At 55.4% G+C, this 14,169-nt stretch overlaps 1 protein-coding gene across 25 annotated transcripts in view; it reads left to right on the top strand.

The window, feature by feature from the left end:
- DENND1A (DENN domain containing 1A) overlaps positions 1–14,169 on the top strand; it is a 459,444-nt gene that overhangs the window by 426,011 nt on the left and 19,264 nt on the right. For 18 of the 25 annotated variants that reach the window (XM_039861385.1, XM_039861390.1, XM_039861381.1 and 15 more), the window contains 2 exons: positions 6,952–7,008; positions 13,223–13,311. In XM_039861385.1, coding sequence (XP_039717319.1) covers positions 6,952–7,008; positions 13,223–13,311 — 146 coding nt within the window. Of the gene's footprint in view, positions 1–6,951; positions 7,009–7,500; positions 10,314–13,222; positions 13,312–14,169 lie in introns of those variants that run through there. The other 7 variants (XM_039861383.1, XM_039861392.1, XM_039861393.1 and 4 more) reach the window with 2 other exon arrangements.

The following is a 14,169-nucleotide window of genomic DNA, read 5'->3' as shown; positions in this document are numbered from 1 at the left end:
TACCTTGCATAATAGCGGCTTTCCAGTCCCGAGGAGTTAGAGGAGCCTTGCTCTCAGCCCAGAGGCCCTTTGTAAAGCAACAGAAAGCTTTGTCTTCCTCTCCCAACCGGGGCGTTTCATGCACAGGTCAGAGCACTGATCTGGCTACGAGCCAGGAAAATTAACCAGGTGAACTCTTTCTGCGTTAAGCAGTGACAGAGTTTAATTGTGAATTTTCTCTTAGACTCTCTGCATCCCTGGCAGCATATCTGGTTGGGGCACGTCCCTGGGGCAGAGAAATCGCCAGCATCTGTCCAGCTTCCCCATCAGGGTCACCACAGCCATCCTCCACGTGGGCTAGACAGGAGTCTGCCAGGAAAGGGTCAATGCAGAACACCATTCCAGACACAAAGGATTTGAGACCCCCTTTGGGGCCAGCCTCGGAGGCCAGCTCTCTCATGCTTCCAGCTGCCACTGGGCACACCCTACCTTCTCCAGCCCTCCAAAAGGGGCGTTTCGGGGTCCTGGCTGCCTCTCCACCCCAAGCTTTGTGTGCACAGCCCTTGGTCCTCAGTGGAACTGATCGGTCCCTGTGGCCTCAGGCGTCTGTGCTCTTCTGCCTCCTTCCCCACCTCACAGTCCCTGGCTGGGACCTGGCCTGTCTCACTACTGACTTGGACATTTCACCTGTGTGGCCTTAGGAAGCACCGCCGCCCCCCGCCCTGAGCCTCCTTAGTGACATGGGGATGTTGGAGCGACAGTCCAAGGTGTAACCTCCCTAGGGACCGCGTAAATCCTTGTGCTGGCTCCTAAACAGGACCCACGTCCGTCACAGGACCCTTGCCCCAGCCTGCAGGGTCTTTGGGACAGCTCTTTGCCCCTCTTCCGAAGGCCTGTCATCTGCTGCTCTGCGTGACCCTGGGCAGGTCTTCACGTCCCCTCATTCCAGCACGGGGATCCCCGGGCTGCTTAGGCACCAGGCACTTGGCAGGCAGGAAGGGCTGTGGCTCTGGCACTGAGTAGGCGGCCCTCCGTCTCTCACCCACCCCACCCCTGCACACACTGCGCTCCGCGTCTGGCAGTGGAGCATTTTCCACCCTGCAGCCCACACGGGGCGCCGGCTCCTCCATGCTGCCCAGGTAATTAAGTTGATATTCCAACACAGCTTCCCCTCCTGACCTTTTGGAAACAATGTATTTTGCTGCATCAACAAATTAACTGCAAATCAGATGCTGTCCTGATAAATGTGGGTTTCATGTCCAATGAGCATCCTCACCTGGCCCGCATGGCTGACAGACATAAACGCGGAGGGCCAGGCAGAGGCCACAGAGTTCCTCTCTTCTCCGGGACATCCACGTCAATCACATGCTCAGGCTTAGCTTGGTGGTCTCAGCTCCCAGCAGTCACGTGGTCAGGGGCGGTGAGTTGACAACATGGAGGCCAGGGCAGGTGCCGGTGTCTGGAAGGGTGTGTCCTTAGGAACCCACCCATCCGTCTTCTGCACCAAGGACACCAAGGCCTCGGACGTGCCCCTTCCCGCCTGAGAAAATCCACACTTCGTAGCCGGGCATTCAAGGCCCTATATTATGTTACCCCCGCCAGCCCCTCTAAGGCTCCAACCTGTCCCATCATAGTCACCCTCACTCTAGTCTTGTCGGACCACTGTGGTTCCCCTGTACTGGGCACCTGAACTCCCTACCACCCTCATCTGGTAGAAGAGCCCCTCCTTTGTACCCCCACAGGCCTTGGCACCCCTCTGCAGGGCGGTTCATGAATGTGCCTGTGCAGAGCATCCTTCACTGGTTGTTAAATGAACAAACACATGAATCACGTGCCTCGGAAAGCACTGGAAAGATGCTCAACTAAGAAAGGGAATCATCACATCGGTCATCCTCTCTTGCCAGCCTTTTTTCTAAGGCACAGATCTCCAACGACAGATTCTAACTTCCAAAGGGACAGGGATTAGAAAAACCTTTTCGGAAAAGATTCCAGATGACTTTGGAAATTTGGGTTGACAGGGATAGCACAATGGGCTGAGAATCCCTGCTTGTTTTAGTTCCTGCTACTGGCTGTGTGACCTCATAGTAGTCCTTTAACCTCTCTGGGCCTCCTGTTTCCTGTCTCTATAGTAAGGAAATAATTCTTCTCTAACTTGCCTCACCAGGGGATATGAGGCTCAAAGGAAAGAGGAGAAGTAGAAACGCTTTGAAAGGAAAGCACATCATATAAATAGAAGAGATCACTATTAAAACCCAGTCTCCTTCCACAGTACCCGGCTGACAGTTCACTCGTAACATCCACAGGACTTTTCTGGAAAGACTTTTGGGTCCGTTGGGAGGACAGAGGATCGGACGGTCCCCGTTCCTCATCAGGATGCCGGGCCAGAGGCTCACACAGCTGAATTGCATCCCGTAGCACCCTCACACCAGGGCTTGTGACCCAAGAGTTATTTCTGTTTTGCAGAAGAGGTAACTGAGACTTCAGTGACACTACTCGTCCGAGCGGTAGAGCCAACACTGAACTCAGCTGGACAGTGACAGAGCCAAGACGTGAACCTGTCTTTCTAACCCAATGTGTATTTCTTGGGTTTTAGCCCAAATACTTTGTGTACTCTCAAGAAAGCTATTTTTCTGCGATGTGGATCAGATCCCATTAGACCATGCATCCCTTAAGGACAAAGGCTGTGCCTTCTGATTCCCGGGCCCTGGCCCAAGTAGTTGTTCCATAAATTTACACGGGAGAATCCTTCCACCTGCGAGAGTTAATCTGCTTCCCCCGCTAGACATGACCTTCAAGACGGTAGCCGCTTGTGTTGATGGTGGAAAAACCCCAGCCCCGCCACAGCTGAGCTCAGGAAGTGCCAGATGAATTGTGGAACGGGTCTCTTAGGAGGAAAAGATTGCTGAGGGCCCAGCCTTCTTGAACTCACTTAAGAAACTGCCATCGATGTAGTGCGATTCAATCCTGCGGGGAAATTGGGGGCCACGTGTAATGTGATTTCTGTACAAAGGTGCCTGGACCTCTTCGTTCTCTACTTCTGCTTTAAGCCCCTTCTGGTTTAGCCACTGCCTTTTCCAGCGGTGGGAAAAGCACCGGATTCACAGTCAGGAGGCCCCGAGACCCGCTCCCAGCTCTCCCCTTTACCAAGTGGGGGCCTTGAGCGGGTCTGCTTCTTTGTCCATGGAAAGGCACGCTCCCTGTCACCAGGACTGTGGGACGAGATGAACAAGCTCATGCCGGCCCTGGGCTGTGGGTTGGGGTGCAGAGGAGAACGCAGCGGGTCTCTGCCCTGGGGGGCACACAGAGAGGGGGTGCCCCTAGTCACCGAAATGACTTTCACTGAGTCCTGGCCAGCTCTGCGGTCTTCTCAGTGCCCCCCCCACACACACACACACACTGTCACGGTCCCCACAGTCAGTCAGTCCCATGTTTGGCTTCCCAAGCCCCTGGGGGCTGTGTTCTGGAAAGTGGTGTGTTGGGTCGATTCTTCCCTGGCTTCTCTCTTCACCCCGTCTTCCCACCCAGATCACCACCACTCACCCCTGCGCATGCTCATGGTCCTCAGAGTACTCAGCTCTCCCCAACCTGAGTCCTCAGTGGTCATCCCGCCCCAGCATATTTGGGAAACACGGGAAATACAGCCCCGCAGCCCCACTGTTTACCCTCCAGGAGGCAGAAGCCTCCTCACGGCAGCGTGTCTGCCTGGACCTGGGCCTGGGCCTGGGCAGTGCCGTCACACACCCGCGTCCCTGCAGTGGGGCCCTCGTGGGCACACTAAGGACGTTTGTACCACATGACCCTTTCGTGGTATCGTTAAGTCCCCCTGGTTAACTGCTGGCTTCTAGGTTGGCTGCGGTCCAGGGGCTGCTCTCCTCCCACCATTTATAAATTCAGTTGCTAAAGAACCGAGACTTCCTGACGGTAATCGAAGGGAGAGAAGTTAATGACGGGACCTGGAGAACTAGCATTTGTTGTTTCTACATGTGCCAGGAAGCTTCCGCCAAAAAACAGTCATTTGCTGTGCACCTGTTATGTACCTAGTACTGTACTAGACCCCAGGAGAAAGGGAGAAATGAGACAAGTGAGTTAATCATTAACAGCCTGTGTGCTCTGAATACACAGGGGCTGAGGGAACACCTGACCCGCGCTGCTTAGGGAATTGGGGCGGCACTCGAGGCTGCAAAGGGTGAATAAGAGGCATCAAGGGTGAGACTAACGGAAAGGGCATTTCGGGCGTGGGGGCCAGCATGGACGCACAAGAATGCGCGAGGCATTCAGGGAGAGCAAGTGGGTGAGCAGGGCTGTGCGGGAAGCCACGCCGAGGGTGGGGTGTGCTACAGGTGAAGTTGCAGAGGTTCATGGGAGGGGTCCAGAATCTGGAGGGCTTCGGGCAATTCAGGGAGATATTAATGGGTGTTATATAGCGTAAGTACATCTGTATACAAATAAATTGAGGAAATCGGACATTTAAGAAAAAGAGTTAATAGGATTTTGCCTGTTCAGGGTGGATATTTTTATTGCAAAGGTTTCCTTTACCGTGCTAACAGGCATTGTGAATCTCCGAAAGCAGGAAAACAGCATTTCCCAGACTTGTCTGGCCGGGGAACCCCCTTTTCTCCCTCCGTTCGGTGCCTCTCCCAGGATGGCGATTCTCAGAAGGTACCTTGGGAGATGCCATTTTTCCACTGAGGCGATTTAAGCTGGCCAGTGACATGACCAGGCATGTGTTTTATCTGAGTCCACTCTGGAACGCATGTAGAAGACGGATTGGGAGGAGGAGAAGCTGGAGGCAGGGAAACCTGCTCATGGTGACAGCTGCTGATGTCTCCTGGCAGCACTGTGGGGACATCTTCGTGAACATCATCCCACTGAGTCTTCCCAACAGCCCCCTGGGTAGGGAGGGCCATTACCTGCATGTCCAGATGGGGAAATGAAGGCTCAAATGGCTTAATCGTGGGCCCAGAGGAACGCAGAGCGTGAGTGGGAGGCTGAGGTTCAGTCTGAGACTGACCCCAGAGGCCACTTCCTGAGCACTCTGCCACACTGCCACACCTGCCAGCAAGAAGGGAAATGACCGGGTCAGAGGTGACAAGCAGAGAGGGCCGGAGAAGCTGGTCACCCAGAAGTAGAGTGGCTACGCACAAGGGGAGAAAGGGCGTCTGGATGGGGGCCGCAGCCGGTGCCTCCGCGGAGGGCGGTCCCCTCTCCCTGTCCTCGAACTTTCCTCCTGAGGGGCCGTGCCGGCTCGGGGGCTTCATCCCCCTTTGCCCCTCATGTATCCTGTGAGCCATGAAGGAGGAGAAGCATGGCTCCGTGGGCCGCCAGTCTTGCCTTGGTGGATGGCATCCTCAACCTCCGGTGGCCTCTGATAGGAGGAGGCTCACTGAGCACGGGTCGGCCCACACGCCCCACCGATGGCACCGGATCTGGGGAGCCAAAGTGCACTTCCATCCAGACGGGCTCTCAGTGTGCGGTGAGGACCCCACTTCTCCTCCGAGTGCCTTGGCTCGCTTTCCCCTCAGGGCACCCTGACAGGGCCTCTCGGGGGCCAGGGATCCAGGGACACCTGAGCTAGTGCTTACCCTCCAGGAATCGAGTTCGGAGAACGAGCCGTTGAAGGCAGGTTTGCTCTCTGAAGGATCCCTCCAAACAACCGAAGCTCTGACGCTCTGTCTGAGGGAGGTGTCATGGGAGCCACCCATGGCGGTCACACATAGATTTCTAATATGTTTAACCCACCTGTCCGAAATATTTTTATTTCAACATAATCACTACTACAAATTGATGAAATATTTTACGTTTTTTTAAACGAAGCCCCTGAAGTCCACTGTGTGTTTTATACTTATACAGTATGTCTTAATTTGGACTCGCCACATGTGGCCATTGGCTCCTGGGTAGTGCAGGTCTAGACTTTGTCGATGATGATGTACCTCCGTAACCCACGTGGTTAGGTGGGCAGGAACCAACTGGAAGCCTCCCGGGGTTTGCCGAAGGTCTGAGGTCACAGGCTAGTGTGGCCTTTCACTCCCTGCCCTGCCCGCCCGTCTCCTGCACTGTTCGGGGTATCTGGATGGTCAGGCCACTGAAAAGACAAAGCTGGACTTTCAAGATACAGGATTTGAGAGCAGAGCCAAGGGGTGTGTGCTCTGTTGTTTTTTATTCACGTCCTGATTTCAAAAGCCAAGCGTTTTGTACAAATTTTATTTGTTCATCCGATATTTATTGAGCACGTATTTTCTTCCAAGGCCCAGGGATGAACTCCCTCAAGGAAATGAACATTTGAAAGATAATGGGGAGAAGGGGGGTGGGGCAGATACTTTGTGTTGGAGGTTAAGTCCCCTGTAGCAGGGAGCACAGAAAGGCAGCATCTGACCTGGGCAGAGCCTTAAAGGACAGGTAAACATTCGCCAGACAGGTCAGGATGGGGTAGGTCATCCCATGCAGAGGGCAGGCAAGAAATGAGAGAGGCCAGGGCCGTTTGGGGGTCTGCCAGGGTGAGCATGGGCGAAGGTGGGGGAGGATCTGTGTGGGACACGGCAGAACCCAGGTCTCGGAGAACTTGGAATGCCAGCCCAGGCCCGTGTCGCGCCTTCGTCCAAGGACTGGAGCAGGGGCTGCAGCCGAGGTCTCAAAGCTGGGGCACAGCATGGCCACATGGCCCTTTGGAGGAGCCCTTCGGCCTGTGTGGAGGGTGGCGGGAGGGGATCCAGGCAAGGGCACCTGTTGGCAGGTGATTACAGCAATCCAGGCCAGAGGCGAGGCCAGAACGAAAGACTTAGCAGAGGGGAGGCCTCAGAAATGGGATGCTCAGGACCCATTGACCAGCCGATGTGGAGCCGGGGAATAGGCGTGCGTCGCGGACAGCCCTCTGGCTCTGGCTGGGGGTCCTGGATGCTTGCCCTCAAGCCGCGTGTGCAGATGCATCAGACCATCTCGGTTTGCACTGATGTTTTAAGTTTCGCTTTAATGCAGCCACAGAGACTCCGTCCCACTCGCCCGCCGCCTCCCAAGATCCAGCGCTCGAGGCCCGTGAGTAGCCGCTGGTTCTGCCCGCCCCCCTAACACTGCCTGGGCCGCTGTCCCCGCCTGACTAAACCTCGGGGGTTTGAACTCAGCTGCCTTGCAAAGAAAACCTGGGATTGGGGTTTCCAGCTTCCCTCTCTGCGTGGCATGAACTGGAACTTGCATTTTTCTGGGCTTCTCTCTCCTTTTTTTTGTGAATCGGTTCAGGGACTTGCAGGCCAGAGCTAGCTGTAGGTCACCGGGGGGCGCTGTGTGGTGCGTTTGCCGGGGGTGCAGCCTGGGCGTGGATCTCCCAGGTGGAGCCATGTGCCTAGCCAGTGAGCGCTAAAGCCTTGCCCTAACTGCCTCATCTCGCCAAGGCCACGGAAGCCTGGCCGCTGGGCTCTCGTTCCTGCCAGAACGGGGTTTGCAAGTGCATGTGATGTTCCTCCCGAGGACAGAGGCTGCGCCCGAGAGTGTGGCCTCGGTTCAGATGGTGACAGGTGCTCCTCCTGGCAGGCCTCACATGGCGCTCACCTTCCCACGTGACACTCCACGCGAGGTGGAACCGCAGGGTGACATGAGAAGCCCACCAGCCCCTGAGAAGGGACGGGCGAGAGAAAGAGAGGGAGACCCAGCTCTGTTTTTTTTTTTTACAGAGAAGAGCTGTGGGAAAACACGGGTGCGGGTCCCGTTTCGGCCTCCGTGAGGTCATTTTCCTTGTAAGGCCAGACTTACACGCCATGGCATGATACCGTTAGCAGGTTCCTTTCAAGGGGGAACTTGCAGGACCATTTGGTGGTGGCCGTTTACCAAGAGAGGAGCTTCTGTCTCTCGTTCAGAGCGGCCGCTGCTCCTGCAGCCAAGCCAAGGGCGTCAGAGCCCCACCCAGCTGCCCTCAGGGTTCCCCAAAAAGGGCGTCCCAACCCCCTCCCGCCCTCTCCAGTGCACACGTCCAGCTCCATCTTGGAGAGGTGCGGCAGCCAGGGGTGCAAGCAGCCAGGCCGAACGCGTCTGTTTGTCATCCTCGGCGTGCACACCCAGCATGGCTGCCCTCTGCATAGATGTCGGAAAGTTCCAGGGTACTTTCTTCCTTCCCTTCCCTACCATGTGTGAGAGCGAGAGGGCTAAGGTGAGGGTTGGGGGCATTGAGATGACTTCACCTGTGGCTGTCATGAGGCTGCACAGTCCCAGCCGCGTGTGGCGGATCTGTCCTGTTACCCAGTCCAACAGTGATCAGCACAGCTGTCAAGGGGACAGGATGTTTCTGCTTTCTGCTCACTGTCACTGGAAGGAAGGCACAAACTGCACAAAGAAAGCACTTCGGGGGACAGGCAGCCCCTTCTGGGTCAAACCGTGTCATTCAGCGAGAGTTCCAGTACTCATTAGCAACACGGCTTTGGGGTGTAGATGTCGCTAGGCTTGAATACCAAAGCTGTGTGACTTTGGACAAGTGCTGAAGCTCTCTGAGCTCACATCTCTCACTGTAATAAACCTTCATTCACTGAGGGGTTTGTGAGAACGAACATAGACGACATTTGTACAGTACCTGGCACGGTGCCTGGCACACAGAAGCGGTTCTTAACAGGTTTTTAAATCGTACAGCTTCTAAAGAATGACACGGTTTCTCAATAACCATCACTTGCCCAGGATGTTTCTGGTCAGCAAATCATTTTCAGGCACGTGATCCGGTTGGGCCCCACAGGCACTCTGTGAAGTTGTCACTGTCTCTACCCATTTCAGAGATGAGCAAACAGATGCCCAACAACCACAGGTAGAGGTCACCAGACCCTAGCACCTGCGGTCTCTCCAGCATACCAGACTCCCTGGGCCCTCTACCTCCATTTCCATGGAGTCCATCTTAGTATAAAGTCCTAGGGCAAAGCCTTCCGTCGAGGGAAAAACAATCAGTAGCCGGCGGGCTTCCTGTCGAATCTCTAGGGCAGAGTTAGGGCCTGGCAGGGCCACAGGGGTGAAGAGAATTAGCATTGTCTGAGCATTTTCTTTGTGCCTGGGACTGTGCCGGGCTCTCGTATAATTGCTGTCCCACTTGTCTGTACAACAGCTCAAGGGAGGCACAGATGCTCTTTCTTCAATTTGCAGCCGGAACTAAAGCGACAAATAAGAGGCCAAGCCGGCCGTTGAGCCCGCCGCTGCACCACCTCGCTGCTCACCAGGCAGCCTCTCCTTGAGGCAGAGTCACCCAATGGGTAGCGCTCCGAATTCCCCATGGAGACCTGGGACCCAAGGCAGGCAGGGACTCCCTTAGAGCACGATCCAGGTCAGGGTGTCTCCCCTCGGGAAAACTCAAGTATTGGAGACAGCTGCCGTGGGCTCTGTGTTGTGTCACCAGTGTAGGGACTCGTGCGGGGAGTGGGTGGGGAGGTAGCCGCATCACCTGGCAGCTGAAGACGGGCACGGACACCGTGCCCCGGGAGGAGCCTGCCGCTCCTCCAGTGCACAAGGCGACTAGCCCAGCACTCCGGGCTGCGCCCGCCTTGGGTTACCTGGCGCTGAAGAGGCAGGGTGCCAGCAGAACCAGTTCTCCTAGGTTTGGACGTCTGGGAGGCCTGCCCCGGTCTGAGTCAGCTTGGTCACTTCCTGGCTGTGTGACTTGGGCAAGATGCTTACTTCTCTGAGCCTCAGTTTCATCATCCGTAAAATGGGTTTAGCAGCACCTACCTGGTGAGAGCGATGAGGCCAGTATGCATAGTACCTAGCACCATCCCTGGCATTAACGCGTGCACATACACCCACCTCTGCCAAGCAGAGTCACTGGGACTGATTCGGGAATCTTGAGAGGTTTGTACTCTCCCCCAGTGGTGGGCGCGGTGCCTTTTCCCTCTGATGCAGTCATGCAGACACGTTTGGTGGGCGCCATTGCACACTAAGGGAAAACCCGTGAGACGTGGAGTGTGGACCCCCTCAGGGCCCTCGAAGAGGGACAGTCGGACAAGCTCCCGTGTCAGGAGCCGCTGGCCCCCAGCCGGGCTTTGCCGGCTCACCTAGCCGCGGACATTCTGGACGTAAGTGCAGCCGTTGGCCCAGGATGGTGGTAGCGTTGGGGGCTGGCCACTCAGCCTTTCTGGAAAGAGCTCTAGAGCCTGGCACCTGTGGCTGGAGTTCAGAGGGTACCAGAGGATTTAGATTTTATTTTTAAAAAGAAGAAAGGGGAAAGAGCAGAAGAAAGCCTCGCCAGTGTCTGGTGGGCCGAGGGGAAGGGGTCGGGGCGTGCAGGGGAGAGCTGGGCTGTGCTTGGCTGCATGCGAAGCACTTTATAAGCTCTGTATTTATTATTTCTTGCTCACCATTAAAATCAAATGTACTCAGTGCTTTTGTATTCAATACACATTTAACCCTGCCGACTTAGATTTCTCAGGTTTTAAATCCGGTGGGGAATTGGCTGGTTTCCCAACTTTCCCCTCAAGTCCCCATGAACAGAGCTCAAAATCCCTGTTTAGCATTTTCTCCCCTGGCACTGCTGGGATCCTCACACTGGTGGGGCCGTAGCTGTTGTGCGTGCATGTGGTTTCTTTCCTCGTCCCCCAGCACCCCACCCCCTTCCTAAGCACCCTAGAAAGACGAATGTGATCGCTGAAATATGACGGGCCAGTTGTCTGCATCGTCTTGTGATTCGGGCTTAATTAAACCGTTTTGTCTCTATGTGTCTGTGCCTGGTTGCGGCTCTAACTGTAGGTCTGCGGCCGTGTGTGTGTGTGTGTGTGTGTGTGTGAGAGAGAGAGAGAGAGAGAGAGATATTTGTGCATGTGTCTTTACCTTGTGTGTGTGTCTGCTTCCGTGAGTATTTGTGAGACTGTGTGTATGTTGGCGTCTCGAGGCCTCTGTGTGTCTCTGGATGGTTGTCTGTGAGTATGATTTTGTGTCTGGCTTTGTCTGCACCAATCAGGTGTGTGTGACTCTGGGTGTGCCTGCACCGGTGGGGGTGGCTGACTGCACCGGTGGGGGTGGCTGACTGTCCGCAGGTCTCTCGTGCCTTTCTCTCCCGCCCCTGCCTCCCCTGCCTCCCTGCTCCCCTCCCCGCCCCTCCCTCTCCTGCTCTGTCTGTTTTATCATCCCTAATGAAGCAGTCTTCTCCATCGATCCTGCTGATTGCCAGCCCATTCCTTTTGTTTGTTGGCGCTGAGCCATTCAATGGCACTCTGACAGCTCAGCTCGTCTAATTAGCTCTGTTGTTCTTTTTCCCCATGTTTCACCACGTTGCAAGTTCAGTCGAAGTTGCCACAAACTTAATCCCCCCATTTCAGCCACAAGTTCACATTCCTAACCCGACTTTATTGTAGCAAGGAGCAGCCATGTGCAAGGACAGGCTGACAGGCCTTAATGTCTGCCCTTTCCTGAAACCCCCACCCCAGGACCTCGGGGACAGGGCAGAGATGCTCCAGGGTCCCCACCGCACACCGCCTTTGTGGCGAAAAGTCTGGGGGAGCATTCCAGCCAGGCGATCCTGTTTACCAGCTGCCTCTGGCTCTGGTCCGGGAAAGTCCAGGAAACCAGTTCACAGGTAGAATGGACGGGGGTGTATCCATTCGCGTATCCAGCAAATGGTGACTGGATGTCTTCTTTGCGGCAGGCACTGTTCTAATAACAATGATAATAATAGCAACATTGTTAAGCACTTCTGAGATTCCAAGCAACAGCATTCGTTGGTTTCTAAAAATCTCGCTGAGGGACCGCTCGGATTCCAGGCCCAGCACAGGATGCTAGGCGAGGGTAAGCCCATCACAAATGGCGTGTTCTGATTCAGAGACACCCCTCCCCAGGCTTCCTTTTGTTGTTGCCGAGCTCACGGAGAAGCAAGGTGAGCATTTATGGAGCCGTACCATGTGCCAGACCCCATGCTGGCGCTTTCCCTGTGCATCCTCACAGCAGCCCCATAGAAGACAGCAAGTTTGGTGGGCTGCATTTGGCTTTTTGGGTTTTTTGTTTGTTTGTTTTCCCACGTCTCTGAGTCGCCAGACGAGGCTTAGGTCAGACTGGCCACTCCACAGGAAAAACTGGTTAGATCAGATGTGCAGAGACCTGAGGACTTGGTCCGACTCTATAAAGACTTGTCTTTTATGCAGCCAACTTCTGTAATCTGTGCTTCTAAGCCATTGTACTGAGTCACCTACAAATTGCTGGGGGGCGGGGTCAGGGAATAGAGCCGGCAAGAAATGGAGCATGTATGCTCCCTTTCCTGTCCTATCTGAGCCCTGAGCCATTGTGACATTTTCTACTTGGTCCCTTGTCTGCAGAGAGAGGGCAGGCCCTCTCGATCTGGGTGCTCAGGCGTTTTTATTGGCAATGAAACTCACAGGTAGACTGTCTTCGCTTAGTTCTCCGTCATCAGGAATGGTCAGAGATTATGGTGCCAGATTTAAAGCCATGTAATGTTGATTGGACTGAATGAGCATCCTTTCTAGGGGCCCCGAGAGATTCTCAGCCTAATTCTCACCGTGGGCTCTGCTGGAGAAGGGGTGTCTATTCCAGCGGGCCCCAGTCTTGGCTTTCGGTGGCAGCAGATCAGAGAAAAAAACACTGCAGCCTGGCTACGGGTTAGGAAGCCGCGTGCTTCACTGTCACACCCACCCCCAGTTCTCAAGCTGGGTCCGCACCGAGCGTGCAGCAGTCACCAGGGGTGTGTGGCATCCGGGCGGAGCCTGCTCAGGGGCACTGCGGAGGGATGCTCTGGGCAGCAGAAGGTGATTTTTCTGGCACTCTCCGATGCTGTTATTTGCTTCCCACTCACTCCTTCCATGAAGAGAGGAAAATAAGTATCTTGTAATTCTGTTGTAAAAAGAACAAAAATAGGCCCGCGTACCCTAAAAACAAAGTCTGAGTGAAAGCTTTTTGTTTACCAGACCGGTTTCTGGGTTCTTGAACAAGGTGAGTGGGGACTTAGCATTCCCAAGGGCCTCTTTGTTCGAGGTCCCATGGAGACAGTATGTCATCAGACCCTCACAGCAGCCCTGCGAGGAGGCAGGGGACCTGACCGCTGCTTGCAGACGAGGGAACCAAACTCTTCAGAAGACCCCCGCCCGTCTGAGTAGGCCACAGACCTCCAGTCCTTGTGTCTGCTGTGCTTTCAAAGGCGACGTTCTCATAATCAGAGCCTTTGCAGCCCGTGCCGTGAAAATCCCTCAGCGTTTATTTGGGGCCACTTATCCGAATCTTCCGACGGTTCCGCGTGGCTTCTCCACCTCACTCCTCCTTGGGGGGTTTTCCCCTGTGCCCTTGCCAGGTGCGCCCTCCCCGTCCACATGTCGTCAAGAGGCCGAAGAGCAACGTCGCAGTGGAAGGCCGGAGGACGTCCGTCTCCAGCCCCGAGCAGTGAGTACCCCGTTGCTTCCCTCCCATCTGTCTGCCGGAACCAGTGAGGCCCGCGCTCTGCGAGGTCCACGTCCCAGCCCCGGCCTTCGAAAGGCCTCCCTGTAGTCCAGGCGGGTGTTTCGCCAAGAAGTCCCCTGGGAGCAGGGCTGGATCCACAGTGGCACCTTCTGCTAGCAGTTGTCACACCAGTGGGAGGCGCCAGAGGCCACAGAGCTGGGCACCGGGGCTGGATTTTGGGTAGTGGTGCCTGAAGGGAACACGGACGGGCCCAGAGGGAGGTTCCAGGCCTTTCCTTATGCTGTGGGGTCAGCAGGAGAGTTGAGAACGTGGTCAAGAAGGTGACCCCTTAACGAGGGCCTCCACCTTCCTGGGCGTGGGTGCTCGAGGTCTCTAGAGGCCAGATTTATACAGAGGACTGTCCTGCCCACAGCCACACCCCACCTGGCTCACCTGTGCCGTAGTATCTGTGTTGTATGGCTTTGCTTTTCTACCTCCCCTTGGACCCAGAGGTCCTGGGGGCAGGCACTGGGGTTTCTACCTCGCATAGGACACTCCCCCCCACCCTACTTCAAGTCACCTGCTGGGTGGATGTGGGATGGATAGTGGACAGATGAGGTAAGTGACGAGGCGGGTATACAAACAGCGGCCAGCGGTCGAGCTGCCTGGATGGGGTGAGGCTTGACGTAGCATACTTCCCCCATCCAGTGGATCCACAGTGGCACCTTCTGGAGAAGGAACCTCCGCTTCCATCCAGGGAGGTGGTGCTTCCTGTTGTCCCTGAGGCACACAGCCCTTGGGCTCTGCCCAGACAACTCAGCAGCTGCACACCGTAGAACATCTTCACAGTAGCCCCATGGA

The sequence above is a fragment of the Pteropus medius genome, unplaced genomic scaffold (genome assembly GCF_902729225.1).
Source record: "Pteropus medius unplaced genomic scaffold, Ma_sr-lr_union100, whole genome shotgun sequence".
Taxonomy (NCBI): domain Eukaryota; kingdom Metazoa; phylum Chordata; class Mammalia; order Chiroptera; family Pteropodidae; genus Pteropus; species Pteropus medius.
Note: the sequence above shows the minus strand (reverse complement) of the source record. Positions and strands in the feature narration are given on the sequence as shown.